This window comes from Boleophthalmus pectinirostris, unplaced genomic scaffold (genome assembly GCF_026225935.1).
Source record: "Boleophthalmus pectinirostris isolate CB_2022bp ecotype Guang Dong unplaced genomic scaffold, ASM2622593v1 HiC_scaffold_18, whole genome shotgun sequence".
Classification (NCBI taxonomy): domain Eukaryota; kingdom Metazoa; phylum Chordata; class Actinopteri; order Gobiiformes; family Gobiidae; genus Boleophthalmus; species Boleophthalmus pectinirostris.
Genome location: NW_026571133.1, coordinates 20,272,761 through 20,294,458, shown reverse-complemented (window position 1 = coordinate 20,294,458; position 21,698 = coordinate 20,272,761). Strand labels below are relative to the sequence as shown.

Sequence of the window (21,698 nt, the reverse complement as noted above, 5' to 3'; positions counted from 1 at the left end):
TGTAGGATACCCCATGTAAGTTGTACAATCTTGATATTGACATTGACTATGATTTCTTCATGAGCCTTCAGCCATTTGAACCTAGTCCCAGTAAAACAGCATGGTTTTAGCTCCTCTGGCTGACGTGAAATCAGACTGTGACCTCTTTTCTGGTTATATGACCCGTGTCCAATAAGCACAAGGCCAAAAGAAACGGCCTCACCTGTTCAGTTTATTCTGTCTCTCCCGGTTCACTGAAGGGGCCCATTCTTCCACAAGATTCAAGCTGCGATCCAGTGGGAGATTTAATGGACATTAGCACCACTTCATTTAATCCTCCCTAGTTTACAGAAGGTCCTGCTCGACTATTGAACCAAAAGGCCTGGAGTAACCCTTTTACTTGGCTTGTTGGTCTCAATAACCTGAATCATATATATTGCATATTTCGGGTGGACTGTCCTCTTTATTTCCTAAAGGCTACACATACCATCACACCCTAACTTACACAGTTGCTGATTGAAATATAGGTCAATTATGCAGAGGCAACTTAAGTCAAGAGTGAAGTATAACCTAAATGATGTAACTGAGGGAGAATTCCAAATATTCAAAGAAAGCTCCTGAGCAATTTCTGAGGAATTTTAGGCCTATCTTTTACTTCAGTATGTAAAGGTTTTATGTAGAATCATCAAGTTTGAACTTGTCAAATAGACCTAAATCTGTCTGCTTTGCTTAAACCTGACTTTTTTCATCAAGGCCCGATGTTGAAACATAGTCTGCAGGAAAGCACAGTGGTCACTTGTCCCATTGGGGTTTAATCTTGAAACCTTTGTCACTGCCAGGTCCTTCCCAGCCTAGTTCACACCAAAATGTCTGTTTTGATGGGGATAAAAAGGCACTAAGCTATGTTCTTTAGGTCATTTTACCAAGAAGCCCGAGTGCCAACAAAAATAGTAGTTTAATATAGTTGTAAGCCTTCGTGTATTACAGTTGATTATGGAAGATTTCAGTTAAGTCTGTAGCAAAAGTAGGCTGCTATTTAGCTAAAGATAGCGAAGTAGTAATTGCAGTAATTTGTTCAAAAAAAGTATGCATATTAAGTTTAAGCTACGTACTTAGAATATGTATAATGTGTATTACACGTTCACTGTAAACCTCATGTAAACCCCACGCCACTAGACGGAGCTGTATCAAAAGAGGCGCGCTCTTTAAGGTCAAAATATTTTGCTTCCGGCTCGGCGGTAAAGCGTGTGCTTCTTTTGTAAAACAGACGTTCTTGTAACGAATATACCCAAACTTCCATCTATAACTATCTACATCGTACTAAAAGATGGTGAGTATATGTGTCTATTTCTTAAAAGAAACGCCACTATATGTATGTATTTATATGATATAGTCATCACCGTGCAATTAACTAAATACAGTGTTAGCAGAGCTAGCCTTTCATTCATCGCTGTAGTCTTATGAGGGGAATGAATAAAGCTCTCTCATTTGAACTCATAACGCTACATGTAATAACAATAAATCTTCGGCTTTAGCTGCATTGTTGTGTTACGTTTGGAGGATTTTATTCATACTGTTTGTTCTGCAAAACCAATAGGTATCTGGTTCGAAATTCTCCATGAATGCACTGCTGTTATGCATCTTTGCCTGCTCTTTATGGATTTACTTAGTATATGATTTTGCGTTTATTAATATAGGAATGGCGTATAACTTGGAATAGAGTATAACTGTGTTCTATGCTATTATAATGAAAACAACCACTGTGTGCCTGATCTCTTCCTCTAGAGTTTACCCCTCAATCCCAAACCTTTCCTAAACGGCCTCACGGGAAAACCAGTGATGGTAAAGCTGAAGTGGGGCATGGAGTATAAGGGATATCTGGTATCTGTGGACGGATACATGAACATGCAGGTGAGAAGATAAATATGAGACATATGCCTTGTCATAGGGAGCGCTGACTTACTTTCTTTGCGCTAATATAATGATGTATTTCATCGTAATCCTAAACCCTGATTTAATCTGTTTGTCTGGACAGCTTGCAAACACAGAAGAATATGTGGATGGAGCATTGGCAGGACATCTAGGAGAAGTGCTTATTAGGTATGTTGTAAATTCAGCTCAAGGTGGTGAGAAATTTGGGAAATGATTTTTAAACTTGGACAATATAGAACCACCAATATAGCTACCACCAGTGTTATATCAAATGTCATGAGGGCATTAATTACATGTATACCACTATGATTATATTTTATGATGTATTCTTGCAGGTGTAATAATGTCTTATACATCAGAGGTGTGGAAGAAGAAGAGGAAGATGGAGAGATGAGAGAATGATGTCTGAAGATCTGGCCTAATGTCTTGTCTGATTCTGTCAATGAGTTTGTATGTGAGCTTGTGTTTTCACCATGTGAAACAAATGATCGCCTGGACTTCAGATTTTCCTTTTACATTTTTGTATTTTACAAATGTGAGGCCAATTTTATGTTATACCTTTTTGTAATGACCAAACAATAAATCATTATTGAAACCTTTTCTTAAATCTGTATCTTTTTTTAGTACAATATACAAAATAAACCATCTGCAGCTCCACCCACCGTGTACTTTAAACCCTGGTCTACTCTCCTGGGCAAATATTTGCTGGTCCCCTGACTGTCGGTTAAACCATTTTACTCTAATGTTGCAGACCTTGTATGAGTAAAAATGTCAAAAAATTATAGACTGTTGGTGAAAAATGCAAAACAATTGGTTTTGATCTGCAGCAGTGGAGAAAAGTACTTGACAAGGGATGGAATGCAACATCTTAAGATAATTGAAAATGGGAGCATTGTTGTAGGGAGGTAAGTGATAAAACATTGACATTGAAGTCATAATACAATAGCCTTTTAATGTAATACATTTTTGTGATTATTTGGTAAGAACTTAAGCTTACCTTTACCATTTTCACAGAGATGGACGAATAGAAGCTATAGGGAGTGCTGATACAATCAAAGTTAAATATTCAGAGGCCTCTTTTGATAAGGTCATTGATGCAACTGGAATGTGTGTTCTGCCTGGTGAGTTTAAATGTTTAATATTGCATGTTTAATGAATATACAAGGTCAAACATACACAATGTTTCAGGCTTGGTTGATGCACACACTCATCCTGTTTGGGCTGGTGACAGAGTCCATGAATTTGCAATGAAGGTAATTTGTATTAAGTACTTTGTCTATATAGTGCTTTTCACAGATACAAATCACAAAGTGCTTTACAGGAAGCAGGCATACCAAATAATAAGTAAAATGGGATAATAGTTCAATCAAAATCTTTTCTAAATACAAGTGTCTTCAGCTGCTTTGACTTTGAAATTGCTATGTTTGATTTCAAAGAAAGTGAATAAAAAGCTGTGATCTTGCAGTTGGCTGGAGCTACTTACATGGATGTCCATCGCGCTGGAGGAGGAATACATTTTACTGTGGAGCACACTCGAGTGGCAGACGCCTCTGAACTTGTGGCCTCTCTGAGTGGTAGACTGAAAAGAATGCTGCAGACAGGAACCACACTTGTTGAGTGTAAGAGTGGCTATGGCTTAGATCTGCAAACTGAACTGAAGATGCTTGAGGTGATTGAGAAAGCAAGGCGTACCCTACCAGTCAATATCTCCTCAACCTACTGTGGTGCACATGCAGTGCCAAAGTAAGAATCATCCTCAGTTCTGTTATGTGTTGACTGGTGAAAGTGTGTGCTTACCTAAATGTAGTTGCATATTTTCTGTCCTTTTCTTTCTTATTGATTATATGAATCTTCTAATTTTGTATTTGTACATTATTATTATTCATTTATTCAGAGGAAAAACAGTTGATGAGGCTACTGAAGACATTTTGCAGGTGCAGCTTCCTAAGTTGAAAGAATGCATGGAATCCGGGGCCATCCAAGTTGACAACATTGATGTTTTTTGTGAGAAAGGAGTGTTTGACTTAAGTTCCACAAAATCCATTTTGCAAGCTGGCAAAGATATAGGCCTTAACATAAATTTTCATGGAGATGAACTACACCCCATGAACTCTGCTCAGGTACTGTTTTTTATGTCTCACAGCTGTTAATTTGTTATAAAATTTGTTGTGTAAACTGTATATTTGCTACCACCCTGGCAATGTGCATTTTAGTTGGGAGCTGAACTTGGAGCACTGGCCATTAGTCACCTGGAGGAGGTCACAAATGAGGGTATTGCTGCTATGGCAAAGGCAAAAACAGCCGCCGTCCTTCTACCAACCACGGCTTATATTTTGAGGTATACACAGTATTTAGAATCTTGCAAATTCTGTCATATTTAACTATATCAGTCTTCTCTAGGCTTCCACAACCCAGGGCCAGGGACATGCTGAAGGCTGGAGTCATTGTTGCTCTTGGCAGTGACTTCAACCCCAATGCATACTGCTGCTCTATGGTGGGTCTGACATGTTTTAAAGAAATTAACCATTTAACAAATCTTAAATGTGATTGCCTGTATTTGTTGTCAGCCCATAGTCATGCACCTGGCCTGTGTTAATATGCGGATGTCCATGTCTGAGGCTTTAGCTGCTTCCACCATAAATGCAGCCTATGCCCTTGGGTGCTCTAGTACACATGGCTCATTAGAAGTCAACAAAGATGGAGACTTACTGATTCTCAGTACAACACGGTAAGATAATATATGTTGGTACTTATATATTTTACTGTTCTATAGCAATCAGTAATCAATGCCTTAAATGCAGTTGGGAGCATCTCATTTACCAACTGGGAGGACATCAAGAGCTTATCCGTTATGTTGTCATCAAAGGCAACATCATCTATGACAATGACCAAACCATGGACCTATGAGGAAAGTTAAAATTAATTTCACTCATAGTGATCATTAGTTGACTGCTGCCTCTGCCATCTAGCTCTGGATAAAGTGGATGAAGAAAATGGATGTATGGAGCATCATTAATAAAATCTTTTTTTTTTTTTTGTAAAAATCTTATTTCTACAGATTTCTGCCTTAACCTTATCTCTTAAAGTTGCTGGAGTTTCTGCCACTGTAGAAGCAACACATCTGAGCTGCAAACTCCTCAAATGGCATAAAACAACTGTAAAGTAATCTGTGTTATCAGTTGGAAACATGCTGTAATTTATTATTGTTATATTAATTCATTAATTTAACAAATGCTGTTACAGGGCTTTGTTTTTATTGAAAATAATGGTATGTTCATATATGAAATCCACAGGTTGCAACAAGAACATGAAAGAACAATTACAAAAAAATATACAGCAAAGCTAATTTGTAACAGATGGGCAAACAAATGACAACATTACACAAATATACGCTATATTATGAAGTAAAGGTGAGCTCAACACAAATTTTGTAGTGCACGAAATACAATATACCTTTTATAACTATGCAATTAAACCATAATAAGTAACAAAAACTCCACCTAAGCTTCGTACTTCTTTCCTGCTCTGTGAATCTGTTGGTATAGAGTCATTGAAAACGCCATTCCAAGGAGCTGAGGAAACAAAACCATTTATCAAAAGCACATTTAAAGAATTAAATCGAAAAGTAAAAAAATATAATTTCAGGCTGCATATGATGAATTATATTAGCATTATTCCTGTAATCTGTTTCTGTTTTAGTTATGTTTTGCTGTGTAGTCAGCATAACTTTGAGTGCTATTTTTAAGTGTTAGTAGCCTTTAAATTACCACATACCTGGATGACCAACACACACAATGCAATGGTTCCCAAAAGATGCCTGTTGTCATCTAACCACTCCTCCACCTTCTCATAGCAACCCTGAAAGTAAATAGAAGCTTCAGATCAGTATTTAACATTTTTTTGTTGGGCAGTGTAACTACATAACAAAAAATTTAATAAAGTAGTAACTAGGGCTAGAATAGAATGGAATATCTATTTTAAATAAGAACAGACAGACCTTTGTCCAAAAAGCATTGGAAGAATTGTGACCACAGCCAGGGAAGACATGCTGGCAGCAACGATCAGGAACTTGGTTGACTTGAAGTGCAGTGTACCAGTCGGTGTGCCCCATCACGCCACAACATCTCCACTGTTAGAAATAGCAGCTTGTTCACATGAAGAACTATTTTTGCATACTGTTTATTACTATGCCATTATACCTCTCCCTGTATGGCATTCCAGGCATCCCTCAAGCCAGCATTATTGTCTGTGTTATAGAGAACCAATCCTTCTTTTAGGTCTTTCTTGGCATTGTCTCTGACCTGGAGATAGCATATTATAGTCAATAGTTATTGTAACTACTTAAGCACTCAAAGTCTTGAGATTGTATGCTGACTATATTACACTTTCCTACCTTATCCGTGTGGGCGAAGAACAAAATGAGGAGGACAAGTTCGGCGAAAAGGATGATCAAAAGCACAATGAAAAACTATATAAAAACACACACACATAACATTACTTTCATTCATTCAGTTTAAAGGTGCAGCATGCAACTTTTCTGACAGAAGGCCCATTATGTGCTTGAGTTCATGGATATCGTATTGCTTTGCCTGGAAGGTTTCACAGTATGGCATTAAACTTATCTATCTCCATTGAGTCAAGCAGGCACCCCCAATCCAGGTTACAGGTATAATCTGTGGAGAGGCAAGCCTGCTCATAATAGGATGCATGTTATTATGTATTTTTTCCTGGCAATAAACACCTTTAATTGAATAAATATACTGCCTACTGCAAAGCACCTCCATGGAGAAAAGAAACAGCTGAAAAGTGACATTGTGCATCTTTAATAAGGTATAATCTATTTTCATGATGACAAAAAGTATTAAAATGTTTCTAAAACTCACACTGAGAAGCAGACATTTATTTTCCTTAATGGCTCCTAGACATCCAAGAAAGCCTGTGATCATAACCACAGTGCCTAAGGTGATGATCAGGTTGGCAGCAGACAGTGAGGGGAACGAAGGTGAGAGAGTGGCGAAGCTGCCCTGGGACACAGACAACCACACTCCAACACCCAGCAAGCCACAGCCACCCAGCTGAAATATACACAAGACACTCATATTCTTGTTCCTCCTTATTTAAGGACTGTATTAGTATTTAGTATTAGTATTTATTTTAAAACATTCAAAAATTACCCAAAAGAGCAGGTTGAAGAGAAAGAGCATATATTTCACACAGCAAACACAGCCACGAGCCATGACTTGAAACCAGAAGGACTTTGGAGGAAAAGAAAATATTAAAAAGTTGAAAGAAAACAACAACAACAACAACATGGCCATCATTCAGATCATATTTCCAAAATATCATAGCATAATAACTATGAACTTACCTGCTTAAAAATGAGAGGAGACGCTGAGCTGGCAGAGGTTATTAGTCTAGGTAAAAAGAAAAACACAGTTTATGAATGTTAGTTTGATGTAATTCAAACAATAGCCTACTTATAGGCTATGCAACTGGGGCTATAGGCTTGTGTGCAAACAGCCTATATGACATGACTTCTAAATTCAGCGTATAAGCCTAAATCATTAAGACTAGACTCAGAACAAACTCAGAACAATGTGTTTCTCATTTAAAGGAGCACTGTGTAACTTTCTGGCTAGGGGTCAGCGCCCTGCTTATTTCTATAGATATGTCAGTGCTTTATCCGGAATGTTACACAGTATGACCTTAAACTTCTCTACCTTAGTCATTAAATTACAGGTAGGCTGTTTTATAACTTAAAAATACCTACAAAAACAGGCTTTGACTGTGAGTGGGGTCTGACATGTAACTTGGTCCGGTTTGGTCATAATGAAGATATAAATGTTTAATTCCATAATGTGAAAAGTCAAGGAAATAACATCTCCACATAAAAAAATTTAACAGACCCTCTACCAGAAAATTTACACAATGTACCTTTAACCAGTGGTGAATGAATACAGGGGCAAAAAGCTACTCAGTTAAGTATCACATGAAAAAATCTACTAAAGTAATACAGTAAGGATGAAATTATTATTATGTTATTCTGATAAAGAATTTAATTATGATTTTTTGGTATGCTCAAAGTTGGAATGAAAACTAATTAAATGTGCTAAAAAAAAAAAAAGTCTCAACCATAAAGTCTCAGAAGTTGCCACACCATAAAGAATAGTACTTTTTACTTTTCAGACCTAAAATGTAGTGGAGTGGTAAAAAGTATCCACTGTAAAATTAACTTATGTAAAGTACAGATACCTAAAAATTTGTACTTACTTTTCTTTTTGTTCTTTGTTACCTTGCACCACTGCCTTTAACTAATAATCTTTAGCGTACACTTTCAGAAAATAATGTGTCTGCTGGTGGGCCACAAAACATGCGTACATGAGCGTGCTATTAATGCCCTATTAGGTATAGATGATGTATGGCCCACTGGAGGTGACGCCACTATAGTAAACTTCAATCCGAAATCTCCACACTTTTCTCAGTCACAATCATATGTAAGTCCTAAACTGTGCGCTCCCTTATGAGCCCTATTCCAAGTTAACAGCTCTATAGATGACTCAATGCATACAGGCCGTGATTGTTTTGCCTGCTGCTCCCATACCCTCGTTGCGAGAGAGGGAGAGAAAGAGAGAGAGGAAAAAAAAAAGAAGAGTTTCCTACCGCTAGCTACAAAGTCATCCACTTGAGTTAGATTTCGCTCTGGACTCGACTTAGAACCGCAGGATCTTTCACATGCCGACCACTGCTACTCCGTCCCACCTTATCGGTCAATGGGAAAACACAAACTCAGTTTTGGTAAAGTCTGAACAATGCTTTGAAGTTGCGTCGATGACCGAGGAGAGTATTTTCTTTGGAGAGGGCGGAGCTCCATGAGGACATGGAGGCGTGTCAATGAAGTAGCCTACTCTGCTGTTGTGCAAAATTATAGGATTGTTAATAGGTCAACTTTTAATAGTTTATCTTTAAATAAAATGACCACGTTGCTAATCAATAATTGGACTGAAAAGAAGCATACAGTTAGGCTACAATTAGAAATTTTGACCTACATGAATTGTTTCTAAATACTATTATTATGACAATATCCAAATTCAAATATTCTTTACTCAAATACATTAGCTAGAAGTTGAAGAGGACCTGAAAATGCCAAGGTTGTTTATTTTATTAAAGGCTATTTATTTGAACATTGATATAAATACAAGACTCCAAACAAAACACATAATACAAAATGTACAAAAATGAGAAAAGCATGTCCTTTCAGTGCTGTCCGACAGCATCCATGGCATCACACCAGGAACAAATCCTGGTAAAAGATTAAAACTGAGTGCTGTAAGTTTCTTTGCATCCAGTAAGAGTCAAGTCCAATGTGGGGTCTTTGTCCTCTCTAGACAGGAGGGTGTGAAAAGGGGGTGCTCAGTAGCTGGTTCTCATGATTTCTTTCTTATCTTCATTCATGTTCATCCAAGCACCCACTGGTCTGATTGAGAGGAATTCAACTGTACAGACTCACTGCTCTCCCCATCCATTTGCTAAAATACAAGATTGTGAAACATCAAAATTGACACATTGATGTAAAATGTCTACAGCATCAAAAGCACACCTTGTTGGCAATAGATCTGAGTTTTCCCAGCAGCGTTGGCTTTTTGGCATAGACAACATCATCATCTTGTTCTTCCCCTTCGTCAAGTGCACAGCTGTCAGCAGCAGGCAGCTCACACTCCTTATTTGCAGACATCACTAAACGAGAGTATTTGTACTCAAGCCTACAAAACAAGACACATTGTCTATGACATTAAAGACAATGCACTGTAAAGTAGAAAGTGAGCATTATACACCATTTTTGTACTGGATGTGGTTTATGCAAACTGGTGCCACTGACTAACCTCCTGTTTTTCTTCCAAAAATAGCACGTAAGAGAGATGAGCAACACAGCTATGAAAGCTCCTCCCCCAACCCCAACCTTGAGCCACAGCGCTATGGCGTCACAGTGAGCAGAGCCTCTTGGAGGCAGTGACACGCCTTTGGTGCACATCTTTGGCTCGTTCCACATGTAGATGATTTCCTAAAACCACAAACACAGTATTTCCATATTATGTGTTGTGTTGGATATTTCCCTGACTATAAGGGGCGCTGTACCTGCATGCCTCCTTTGCATACACCCTCGATGTGATGGTAGTCATCCACAGTGCAGCGGGGACATGCCCCAGAGCTTTCCCACAGGAAATGAAAGGTGCATCCATCACAAGTGCCGGCTGGACAAGAGCTGGGCAAACAATACGGTTGTTCAAGTCAACAGTAAGCCAATGAAGATGCAGTAAACTGAACTGAACACTGTCGATGTTGATTGCATCCCCAGTATGTAGCTGACAAAGGCAATGTAAATGCATTAGTGTTTTTGTTCACCTGGGTACACTGAGCTCTCCACGTTCTGACTTTTCTGGATTACAGCGAACAGTAATAACTGAACTGCGACCCTTTTCACATGAAGCTGTTGCTTGGTTTGATCTGTGTATAAAGCATATAAGCAAAACAATGCAAAACAAACAAAATCAATATAGTGAAATGTACCTGTAGTAAAAATTTATATCTGGTATATCCCTTGTGTTTTCCGGAAACAAGTCAGGTTTTGCATTTACTCCATCAAAGACTGTATCAACTGTTACTCCTGAAGCAATAAAAACAGAGAATGTAAATACATTTATTTACACATATCCATGAATAAATTTATTATTAATTATACCAAGAAAAGTGTCTGCGAGGCTGATTGACTGAGAGGAAATGGCCAGTCTAAAGCCTCGCCCATCAGCTGGTATAATGGTTGACTGACAGATGAAGCTGTCCACTGAGCTGATGAACTGAGAGGAGTCACTCTGGCTGTCTTTGCTGGACACATCTGTGACATTATCTGTGCACTCTGCTGCTCTTCTACCCTGAAACACAGACAGAGCACACAAAGCATTAGTGTATGTTTTCAAGATTTATAGGTTCCCTGAATATGGAGACAAATTCAAGAATTTATTTATCTTTATGTATTGTTTTGAAGGTGCACTGTTTAACTTTTTTGCCCTGCTGCCTGCTTATCTCCATGAAAATTATGTTGCTTTTTCTGGGGTGTTCCACAGTATGGCCTTAAATGTATCTATGTCCATAGAGATAAGAAAGTGACACCACCAGAAGTACAGATCAGATTTGTGAAAAGGTGACCCAGGTTGCAGTAAGAATGTATGTTTCAAGTACTACAGCAACAAAAACACCTGCAGTTGAAAAAATGCAAGCCAACCTGTGGAACATTCCAGGCAAAGCTATATCATCTCCATAGAGGCAATTTGTAGCAGACCTCCCATCAGAAAAGTTAGATAGTGAACCTTTAACTCTGAGGTAATAGTGTATACTAATAATGTCTTGTACCTCATTGCCACAGAGACTGATGTTAAACAGGTGTAGGTACTTGGTGCCTTTAGATGTGAAGCTCGGCCCAATGGTCAGAGAGGCCACATTGCTCATAGCACTGAAGTCAAAGATCAGGGTGCGGTTATTCTCTGTGTGAGTGAAGGAACAGTTGCTAAAGCAAAGAGAATGTTCCTAAAAATAAAAATAAAAATTAGATAAAGAAAAAAATGACAACTTATGTGTGCATTTGCACTATTATTATATTACCTTATTGCTCATACTTCCAGGGCCACAAGCAACGCAGGTGTCCTGGCCATAGGTGTGACGTCCTGCTAAATAAGTGTTGAGTGGACACTCCAGGCATCGGTTTGTGTCTCTGTCAATGTAATACCCAGCAGGACAAGGCACACAGGAAGACCCAGCCTGAAGGGAGTTATGGGGAATGAGGGCGCAGGCTCGGCATGCTGATGCTACTCCATCCAGGACATTGGTCACACTGATGGAGTAAAGCTTCACCATATCACCCACATAGAGACGCATCTGCACAGAAGCGATACAGTTACATTGGAGCAGTGTAGCAGCAACTAGATTAAATAAAATAAAGTAGACTTTTGGATACGCACATCTTGAGCATGGTTGGTCCTCTGGAATGCCCAAGTGTATGTAACTGAAGCATTTTTGGTCATGGCATGTGAATAGGTCTGCCTCACTTTACTGCCCTCCCAAGACTCCACCACTGTGGTGCTTTTACGGTTAACATCCTAAGGCAGGATTAAGCTTGTGATGTTATTTACCAAAATATATTACATGGAATACAAAGTATAGATCAAGGAACACACCATCATGAAGTAAAGCTCACAGTCAGCTGTGCAAAGGGTTTCAAACTCAAAAGTTATCTGGCCAAACTCGCCTCCAGTCATCCCTGAAAGCGATGCTGGGACCCTGTAAAAATAAGATTTGAATAATGTGTTGACCAAACAAATGTTTTATGAGTCTTAATTCTTTGGTTATACTAAACAACAAGCGAAGGAACTTACTTAAAGCCGGGCACATGCAAACTGAGTATTAGATAGTCATTATCAGAACTTCCTGCTCCACTGCGAATGTGGTCTCCTGCTACTTCCCATCCTAAAATAAGCCAGGAGAACAGCTTGATCACAATTTTTTTTTTTTTCTATTGGCATATTGAATGTTTTTATTTATGTTTACTTCTTCCAAAATGAAAACAATTGATAAAAGTAGTACAGATTCAGATTATCATTGATATAGATGTTTTTTCCTTTTTGTAATCATAATTTTTTTTTTTACCCTTCTTGCATAAAAAATAAATAAAAATCAGCCATGCAGATCTTAAGTATACTTTAACCTGAAACAAACATCTAAGTAATGGTAAAACAGAGCAAATGTACCAGTGAATCTTAACCATAGTTGCTGGCCACAATCTTGAGAGCTGCACAAATAATGTAATATAATAAATTTAAGATATTTGAATGGGCTCCAAACTCGAAATGGTTATCATACTCTGATCTTATGTAAATTGTCTGTAGAATACAAAAGAAAACTCATTATGTTAAATCAGAAGAGGAGGTAGGATTAAATAAGTTTGCTTTTTCCCACTCCTTTTTGGGCAATTATTTTTTATTGTTGTTCTTATTTCTGTCAATATAATATATAATATGTCAATATGGATAATACTATGCTCCACTGTAAAATGGCCCAAATGGCCCAACATAAAATTATTATATTTACCTCCGCCAAGGAGGTTATGTTTTTGCCGGCGTTTGTCTGTTTGTTTGTTTGTTTGTCTGTTAGCAACATAACTCAAAAAGTTATGGACCGATTTTGATGAAATTTTCAGGATTTGTTGGAAATGTGAAAAGGAAGAACTGATTTCATTTTGGGGGTGATCTGGAAGAAATCCTGGATTCTGAATCACTTTTAAATTTTAGTTAACATTGTGGTAAATGGGGCCAAAAATTTTGTTTCTCAGTATATCGGTTAATTATTGAACAAACCCCATGAAATGGGGTCCAGGGATGGACAATGTGATCCTCTTTCATATTTCAACGGCTGATCTGGATCTGATCTAGAAGACTGATTTTATCGCAATTTATATAAAAAATGGGGGTAGTCCTTGGCGGAGGTCTGCGCTCTCTGAGTGCTTTTCTAGTTTTTTAAAGTGATGTAAGGGTCCAAGTAACTATAACTATAGCAGTTACTCTTTTTATGTAGAATTTATATTTGAATAGTTTTTAAAACACACGTGGCACTCACCGTTCATGTCATCACAATTAGAGTTCCCTACATTGAAGCAGGACGTCTTCATGTTGGGCGGCAGCACATTCCACCATTTATACTCATAGCCCAGGACTGGCTCTGTACCTGCAGGGCACTTTTTGCACACTATCATAGACAAATGTTTTAACAAACATGAAATGTTTGAGTCAGATTATTTTTGTGTTAGAAACCAAAAAAGCAGTTCACCGTAAGTGCCATCAGAGTGGGACCCCGGTGGGCAGGGCAGACAGGTGGAGTCATTGCTATTGTAGTAGCCTGGATTGCATGGAGGACAAGGCTCACGTTGACCTGTGGTTGGAAGCTTTACTGCCCCAGTAGTGTTCTCAATACAAATTTTTGGCTCCACCCAACGATATAGCACTTGTGTCTATATGCATAAATGTGACCAATTTAACAGTTGTTTTACTATGCGGATGCTAAATCTAATAGCTATTGTTTGTAAAAAAAGAAAAAAAGAAAAAATACCTTTCCTTCACTGTCACATGCTGTATGAATCTGAAAGAAGTCCTTCTCTGAGCATGGTGGCCTCACTCTACATTTTGCCCATCCTTCATCTAGAGATACAAATACAGACAGGCCTACATAAATTAGTGATTAATTCATCATGAAATAACTGAATATAATTTATACAGTTTATGAGTTCATACGTGAGTAATAATTTTCATGGCACGGGGTACAGGAGGAGGATCCCTTCATGGAGTAGGTGTTACTGGGACAAGGCTGACACGATGAGGAGCCCGGGGCTTCATTGAACCATCCAGGTCGACACGGGAAACACTCAGATGTGTAGGCCACTCCTGAAATAATATACAAAGACAATCAGTATGCCATCATAACTTAAAGCTGTAAAGTTTGTTAAGCTAAACCTTGCCTTCTATTTGGATGTTTTTAAGCAGAACAGGCTTTACTCTTTTTCCTCCAACTAATATCCCAGTTGTTCTCCAGTAAAGGATGTTTGTACCTGTTTTCAAATTCACCTGAAAATACGACAGAACAAATATGAAATATAAATTCCGAGTGCATCAATACTATAGTGGCTGTATAGACTGTATATAGAAATGGACATAGCTGGCCTGATAGCTACTGTGTTCCAAATAAGAAGTGAACATGAGTGCGTTTCCTGCTCCTTTGTCTCCAATTTAATCTGTATTTAAAAAATATCACAAAACATCACTAAAACGTTCATATTAACCTGCTTTACGTGATCCTGGTGTTTTTATTTTGCTCTTTCGTCCATAAATCAGTTCCTATTCCAAATATAGAAGTTGGCTCCAAATTTGCTCCTATAACTTCCAGCATTGATGAGCTTTATTTGACTGAAGCCGAATGTAATGGGTTGTGTCACACTTCCTTAGCCCACTTCTTTAAACAGTCTATGACACAGACCCACCCATAACACTGTTATGTGTACACTCACTGTGTGTGTGCCCCATTCTCCATTGCTTGTGACTTTAATCCACTTCTGGTCATCGTTCTGAGCCATTTCCTGACATTGCTCATTCTGCACCTAGATAAAAAAGCATACCCTAACATTTCTGCATTTGATTAAATAACTATAGATGAATAATTCAATGATTATTACAGCAACTTGAATGAGGGTGTATATAATACTACAAAACTCATCACAAAAAAAAAAAAAAAAAAAACTTACGTAAAACTCAAAGAATATGTTGTTGTCTGGGTACTGGTATGTGAATGAGACAGAGCCTTGTTTTTCTAAGTGGACAGCATAAACCAGAGACACTGTACACTCATCCCGATTTGATTCCAGATACACACCCTGTGGCATCCAGGATGAGCTACATAAAAACAAAACCAGAAATACATATTCAAATAGCTTTCATGTGATATGATTTCCCCATTAGATAGTAAAACACATTATTATTGCCTTCAGTATGCTGTTGTGATTGTCACCTGTTACAGGTTTGAATGTCCTCTCCGGAGGGACTTGTATCTAGGAAGCTAGCCATGCTGGTGAAACCTGCAGGAATGGCATCCCACTGGTCAAACCGAAGTCCACTACCGAGTGAGTATGAGCCAGCAGCACATGGTGTGCACTGCTGTGTGGACATCTCCAGATACATGCCAGCCTGGCATGAGAATGCTGTGGCAACAGGAAATCAGTGAGCAACACACATAAGCAATAATAACCCAAACATTTATAGTAAAAGACTGACAGCAGTCTGTTCCTCTGGTTGGAGGTGGCAGGTCTGAGCAGGAGCCCGGTCTAAGGGGGATGGCCACTCTCCATCGTGAGCCAGTGCTGTCACATTCTGTGTACTGATAAACGTAGTCTGCCTGCACACATGTCAATAAAACATCAATAAACCATTAGGTTACAAAGGAAGGATTTATGTTTACAAATATGTTACTATAGAAACAGCTGAACACACATGATGCATGCCCAGTGCAGGCCAGCATAAAAACACATAAAAACAAATACAGGTTGCACAAAAGAGATAATGTATTTGCAGCAAATGGTGGACTGGTGACCCTGAGTGCCAAGGCAACGACTGCTAATGGCCTATTAGTGCAGCAGAGCACCAGAACCACTGTTACTTTACAAAGACTTTATTACCATTGTGTAATTTGTCCTGCATATGAAGTATAATATTACTGATGTTTCCAAAAGAATACAATCGTGATGTTAATCAAATTTGGATAACATAAGAAAACTATTTATTTGTTTCATTGCAAGGAAATTGTTATTGATACAGCACCGTACAGTAGCAAGAGAGTAAACAAAAAGTTGCAAAATCAAAGCAACTTCAACTGGTCAACTGTCTTCAATGTCCTCCCTGAGTCTCGGGCAGTACAAGCAGTGACAGGTGGCCACAGCAGATCAGATAAATTTAATGACCCTCAATTAAACAAAACTCAGCTAAATTGACCTGAGATTTGTTACAAGAAAGACCTTTAGTCATAAGTGGTCACATATGTGCTGTAGATAAGCCCGTCCTCTATGTGGCTAATCACCACTGTGCAGCAACAAACATTGCTATTTATGTGTCTCTCTCTCCTTCATGAAAACACAAGGCGTGAGCTAGCTTTTAAACAACCTCATTTATGTGTAACTGAGGTTCACCTGCCTGTGTGTTTGCTAAGACATGGGCAATAGTCTAGGGCTGGCAACTGCATTGACAGCTGGGAAAAGGTGATACTGATAAAAAAGACAGAGGCTAATCCTCTGTGCTGGTCTCCCCTGTGACATGCTCCGGTTGTCATGGAGACTGATGAGCAGAAGGAGAGGGTCTGAGCTGGGCTCCCCGCAGCAGGAGTTATGGGCTAAAAGACATTTCACAGAGGACTACAAGTGGGAAGACAAAATTCAGACATATGAAACATCATAAATGTGTGTTTTTTGCTTCAGCCCAAAGCCTGGATAAATCTATACGCCTAAATAACACAAGAGGATGTGTCTTCAACAAACAGGCATAGGCCTGTATGATTAAAACTGAATACAGATATGTCATCTATGTATGCCTACTGAGACACCCTTTAGGTCTGTATATTCATTTATTTATAGTCATGGGATATTATTGTTGTGGAGATAAAAGGCAGCGTAGACCACAGACAATACGACAGCAAAAAAGTACTGACAGTCATCAAAACCTAAATTTAAGCCGATAAGCACAATGAGGAAACGATCTCTTTAAACGACGGCTGAGCAAGTAAAAGATGGAGCGCGGTGTAGGGATAGGCTAAATTCACTATCGGTCGCACGTCAATAGGCTATAGGCAAAATTAACAGAGCCATTAACTGATCAACATTGTTGCCAGTATGCAAACTGGTTTGTTTACTTTAGCAGCCTTTTCTTTTTTACAGCTTCAGGCTATGCAAAATGCATTTGGTAGCGATGAAGCTGACGATAAACAGCAGAGCGCGCTCACCTCTTCACAAGCCCGCAGGTCTCTGTGCGCGGACGCTACAACATGAGCGCTGATGTAGAGAAGAAAACAGGAGGACCAGGTGGCCCTCGCCTGCTCCGGCATTCTCACCTCGAATTACAAAAAGGCAAATGTCCGTGCACTGGAGCTAAAAGCATCAACTAGACCTAGTGCAAAGTGCTGATTTAAAAACTGTCATGATACGTCGGCCTGCGCTCTCTCTAATAGATCCATGCTCTCCACCCACAGCGCGTCAAGCCATATGCAAGGCGCTTCCGGTCCTGATGACACTGAAAAACGGATAGTCTAAAAACGTTTGTCATTTGCAATTAAATTGTATATTGCGCAACAGCCTATTTTTTTTTTAGTCTATGCATTTTAGCCAAGTAAAAATGGTTGATCGATTTGCAGGGTATTTAGACGTGCGAGTTTTAAATTGGCATCACATTAGATAGCGAACAATATTCCTCTTAGTATACTACCCATACTAGCCATGAAAAAAATCTCAACACATTCGTCTAAAGATAAACACTTCCACTCCATCGTCAGTAGGGGGCGACGTCACTGCGGTTATACAAAAAATACACAACGAAATTCAAACACGGAAATGACATCATAAGCGAAATCAAAAGTTGTCAGCAGTACGGGATCGCTAAGGATTACAAATGCTGTGGGCAATAAAATGATTAGTTTTATACTTAGTGCTACTTATCTGTTCATAGAGCAGCATGTTTTAAAGGAGGCAATGTGGAAGAATGATTCGTTCATGCAGTTTGATAGGCTACCTTTACTGTCAACTGCTGGGTAGCTTTAGCTTCTTCATTCAAGCAAAGTTGTCATTACCATATATAGATAGGCTGTAAACTCCCATGGAAAAATGTAAACGGTGAGTCATTTGTACGCTGGTACAGAGCATCAAGTCTTCACCAAATTAGCGAATTAGATCAACATGACATCGGACCAGAGTGTGGTCATTGTCATGGATGACAAAATCTACGAGGTAAACAAGAAACAGCTAATTGAAAAGAGTGACTATTTCAGAGCTTTGTACAGCTCCGGTATGAGAGAGTCCAAGGAGAACTCGGTCCAGTTGCAGGGGCTGAGTGTCAGTGGACTGGAGATGGTGATGGAGTTTATAAACACCTCCAAAGTGCAGATTGTTAACGAGACTCTGGAAGACTTGATTGAAACGGCCACATTTCTGCAGGTTATCCCGATCCTGAAACAGCTAACATCTGAGCTCCGGCTGGAGAACTGTGTGAAGTTGTACAGTCTCTCAGAGGTGTACGGGGCTCATGATTTGCGCATTGGATGTCTCAAGTACATGACCTGTTATTATCACCCCATGCTCAGGCGACCTGAGTTTAGCTGTCTGCCTGTGGACGTCAGAGAGCAGGTCAAGGAGATGCGCATGAAAGGCACAGCTACTTTGGTGGTCATTGGATACTTCACCTGTTTGTCTATAGAAGTGCCCATTCAGGAGGAGCCCTGGTCTATGCTGAGGTATGAAGAAGTGGAGCAGAAATGGAAGCCACTGTCAAACAACCTGCCATCAGATATGATCAATGTCCGAGGGTACGGCTCTGCTGTCCTGGACAACTACCTGTTCATTGCAGGGGGATACAGGAGCCAAGAGATCTCTGTGGTGCATTGCTACAATCCCTTTAGGAATGAGTGGAACCAGGTTGCTCCACTGAATCAAAAGAGGTAAAAGTAACTTTGCATTTTTGTAGGTGGTGTTTGTTTCTAATAGTTCTTGTCTTTCTTTAGGTCAAATTTCAAGCTTTTAGCAGTTCAAGGAAAACTTTATGCTGTTGGTGGTCAGTGCCTAAGCACAGTAGAGTGTTACAGCCCTGAACAGGACTGGTGGACGTTTGTATCTTCAATGCCTAACCCACTGGCTGAGTTTTCTGCCTGTGAATGCCAGGGCATGATATATGTTATGGGTGGATATACCTCCAAAGGTAAGTGTAAATTGTCAACAACTTTGAATCTTAGTTTACTTTTTCATGTTACTGTACTGCTATCTTCAACAGACAACTTCTAGTCCCTACTGCTTCTAGTCACTCCACTGATGGGATGCTTTTTGTCTTTTATTTACAATAGATAGAAACACTAATGTCTTGCAGTACTGCCCCAGCTCTGACAAATGGACAGTGTTTCGTTCTTGTTCTGCACATATTCGTAAGCAGCAGATGCTATCAGTGGAGGACACCATTTACCTGGTGGGTGGTTACACTCATGAGATGGTACCAAGGCGGAGACGGCCCAGTGAGACAGAGGATGTGCTGACAGTGCAGTCCTACAATGTCACCACGGGAGAATGGCTCCAGCTGAAGGAGAACACATCTAAATCTGGTTTGAACCTGTCATGCACACTAGACGGTATCTACATCATAAGTCGTGACGTCAGCCTGCCCACAACTTTAGAGTACCGCGTCTTTCTAAAGTACAATATCTTCTCTGATGCCTGGGAGGCTTTCAGAAAGTTTCCAGCTTTAGGACAGAACATGTTGCTCTGCTCTCTCTATCTGCCCAATGAATTGTGATTTTCAGATAAGATTCAATCTATGCAACTTTTATTCTGTTATTTGCAATGTATAAAAATATTGATCACAAAATCCAGAAATCTTATCCTGGCTCATCCTGTCCTCTACCTTCTTCTCTGCACATTGTTCTCACTTGCAAAGTAGCACACTAAGTGAACAGCCTAATTAACTACACATATTTGCATCTATATGGGCCATGATTTACCTTATTTTGTTGTCTTTTTTTGTCTTTAGAGTAAATTGAGTGTTACATGAGCATGTATTTAGCCGATAATATATTTGGCTTTGGATTTGCAATGCTTAATCATAGGAAAAAAATCTTTTCACTTCATGAAAAGAATCCAGAGGGAACCTGGGAACATTTATGTCCCCATTTCTCCTTTCTCTGAGCAGCACTTTTATGCATATGTGCCTTTTTCCTTTTTCACTAGAATAAAATGCATGAAAAAACATTTTCAGCTAAAAATCACTCAGATGTCATATGTATTCCTGTATTATCTTTGTTATTTAAGGGAGCGTGCAAGAAGTATTGAATACTATACATTTAAACCGACACTTTTTTAGTTTATTGTTGTGTTTTATTTTGAACACATTCCTTTTCACTAAACCTTATTTTTTGCAACATGTTGAAGATTGTATTGTACTTGCTGACTGTTGTCATAATGGGCTATGAAATACCATTTCAGCTTTTCAAATATAGATTTATTTGCTATTTTCAAATGCAGAATTCCTGAAGTGTATTTTATGTGTTCATAAATTAAGAGAATTATCCATTTTTGTGTTGATGTTAGTACAAAAAAAACAAAACATCATAACATCATAACACATTATTACCTCTAATAAAATAATTAGTTTAAACTTGCATTTGTTTATCCTTCAAAACTCTTATTAACACATTCTCAGATATGGATGGTATGGATTTTTCATGGCCAATTGCCATACCATTTTTTCCCCTTTACAATCCAGAGCAGAATTCAATCAATTCTGCGAGGCCTATATGTAGGAGCAAAGTTTCCTTTGCCAAATTATGATAAAGGCAGTTACTGTCTACGCTGTCCCAGGCTCTACATAATAAAAGTGTTATAAAAATAATAAACCAATCTCATGATATACAATACATGCGATAATATTTGATGTAGTTATAATAATTTTTTATTTATGTCAATTATTTGCATCTATTATTATTATTATTATTATTATTTTCTAATTCAGGTCTGATCGTTTTACTTTTAATACAGAGGACAGTAGAGGGCAGCACACACTCTCCCTAAATGTTGGGAGTTTTTATGTGGCGTGATTTCACCTTCACAATGACTCCTTATAAAACGCCTTTAAATAATCCGAATGTATATATTTTATTGCTATGTCACATATAGCACAATATAATAACTAAAGGCACTGGCAGTGGTGCACGTGCCATAGGCTACACCGTCACATTTATCTAGCCTACACGTGTTATAGCAGAGGTCATGCACAATTCTCCTCCAGTATTTATGGTTTCTGTGGTTGTGTCGTGGCAGATGAGCAGTCAGGAGTACTTCTTTAATTTATACCGGGAATGAAGAAATCAATTCTGGCTATCAATATTCCAGATCAATCTGAGAGTGTGAGGGTCAGATCACAGTGTGTTTTGTCACACCTCCCCAATGACGTTGTTAAATCGAT

The 21,698-nt window shown here is 38.8% G+C and overlaps 5 protein-coding genes across 5 annotated transcripts; 3 read left to right on the top strand and 2 right to left on the bottom strand.

Annotated features, from left to right (window-relative positions):
- Positions 1 to 1,166: 1,166 nt before the first annotated feature.
- snrpf (small nuclear ribonucleoprotein polypeptide F) lies at positions 1,167 to 2,518 on the top strand. Its single transcript, XM_020926663.2, has 4 exons — positions 1,167 to 1,309; positions 1,765 to 1,890; positions 2,015 to 2,079; positions 2,247 to 2,518. The coding sequence occupies exons 1-4, from the start codon at positions 1,307 to 1,309 to the stop codon at positions 2,311 to 2,313; spliced, it is 261 nt and encodes an 86-aa protein (XP_020782322.1). The 5' UTR covers positions 1,167 to 1,306; the 3' UTR covers positions 2,314 to 2,518.
- A 113-nt stretch (positions 2,519 to 2,631) lies between these two features.
- On the top strand, positions 2,632 to 4,901 carry amdhd1 (amidohydrolase domain containing 1). Its single transcript, XM_020926705.2, has 9 exons — positions 2,632 to 2,816; positions 2,926 to 3,032; positions 3,100 to 3,164; positions 3,377 to 3,654; positions 3,806 to 4,031; positions 4,125 to 4,249; positions 4,312 to 4,405; positions 4,479 to 4,639; positions 4,713 to 4,901. Exons 1-9 carry the CDS (start codon positions 2,680 to 2,682, stop codon positions 4,816 to 4,818), a joined length of 1,299 nt encoding a protein of 432 aa, XP_020782364.1. The 5' UTR covers positions 2,632 to 2,679; the 3' UTR covers positions 4,819 to 4,901.
- A 247-nt stretch (positions 4,902 to 5,148) lies between these two features.
- LOC110161664 (tetraspanin-9) lies at positions 5,149 to 8,755 on the bottom strand. The gene is made up of 9 exons (XM_020926457.2): positions 8,572 to 8,755; positions 7,280 to 7,325; positions 7,086 to 7,166; positions 6,795 to 6,986; positions 6,305 to 6,379; positions 6,111 to 6,212; positions 5,909 to 6,040; positions 5,686 to 5,769; positions 5,149 to 5,483 (listed from the first exon to the last, which is right to left on the bottom strand). The coding sequence occupies exons 3-9, from the start codon at positions 7,146 to 7,148 to the stop codon at positions 5,412 to 5,414; spliced, it is 720 nt and encodes a 239-aa protein (XP_020782116.1). The 5' UTR covers positions 7,149 to 7,166; positions 7,280 to 7,325; positions 8,572 to 8,755; the 3' UTR covers positions 5,149 to 5,411.
- A 438-nt stretch (positions 8,756 to 9,193) lies between these two features.
- Positions 9,194 to 17,553, bottom strand: elapor2b (endosome-lysosome associated apoptosis and autophagy regulator family member 2b). The gene is made up of 22 exons (XM_020926655.2): positions 17,488 to 17,553; positions 15,774 to 15,894; positions 15,511 to 15,700; positions 15,248 to 15,395; positions 15,014 to 15,103; positions 14,468 to 14,573; positions 14,244 to 14,393; positions 14,062 to 14,150; positions 13,783 to 13,963; positions 13,573 to 13,701; positions 12,336 to 12,426; positions 12,138 to 12,240; positions 11,922 to 12,059; positions 11,566 to 11,838; positions 11,317 to 11,490; positions 10,649 to 10,838; positions 10,477 to 10,573; positions 10,312 to 10,413; positions 10,045 to 10,171; positions 9,792 to 9,970; positions 9,509 to 9,671; positions 9,194 to 9,437 (listed from the first exon to the last, which is right to left on the bottom strand). Exons 3-22 carry the CDS (start codon positions 15,678 to 15,680, stop codon positions 9,366 to 9,368), a joined length of 2,772 nt encoding a protein of 923 aa, XP_020782314.1. The 5' UTR covers positions 15,681 to 15,700; positions 15,774 to 15,894; positions 17,488 to 17,553; the 3' UTR covers positions 9,194 to 9,365.
- Positions 17,554 to 18,055: 502 nt separating this feature from the next.
- Positions 18,056 to 20,502, top strand: klhl42 (kelch-like family, member 42). Its single transcript, XM_020926605.2, has 3 exons — positions 18,056 to 19,191; positions 19,255 to 19,448; positions 19,591 to 20,502. The coding sequence occupies exons 1-3, from the start codon at positions 18,434 to 18,436 to the stop codon at positions 20,031 to 20,033; spliced, it is 1,395 nt and encodes a 464-aa protein (XP_020782264.2). The 5' UTR covers positions 18,056 to 18,433; the 3' UTR covers positions 20,034 to 20,502.
- The last annotated feature ends 1,196 nt before the right edge of the window (positions 20,503 to 21,698 follow it).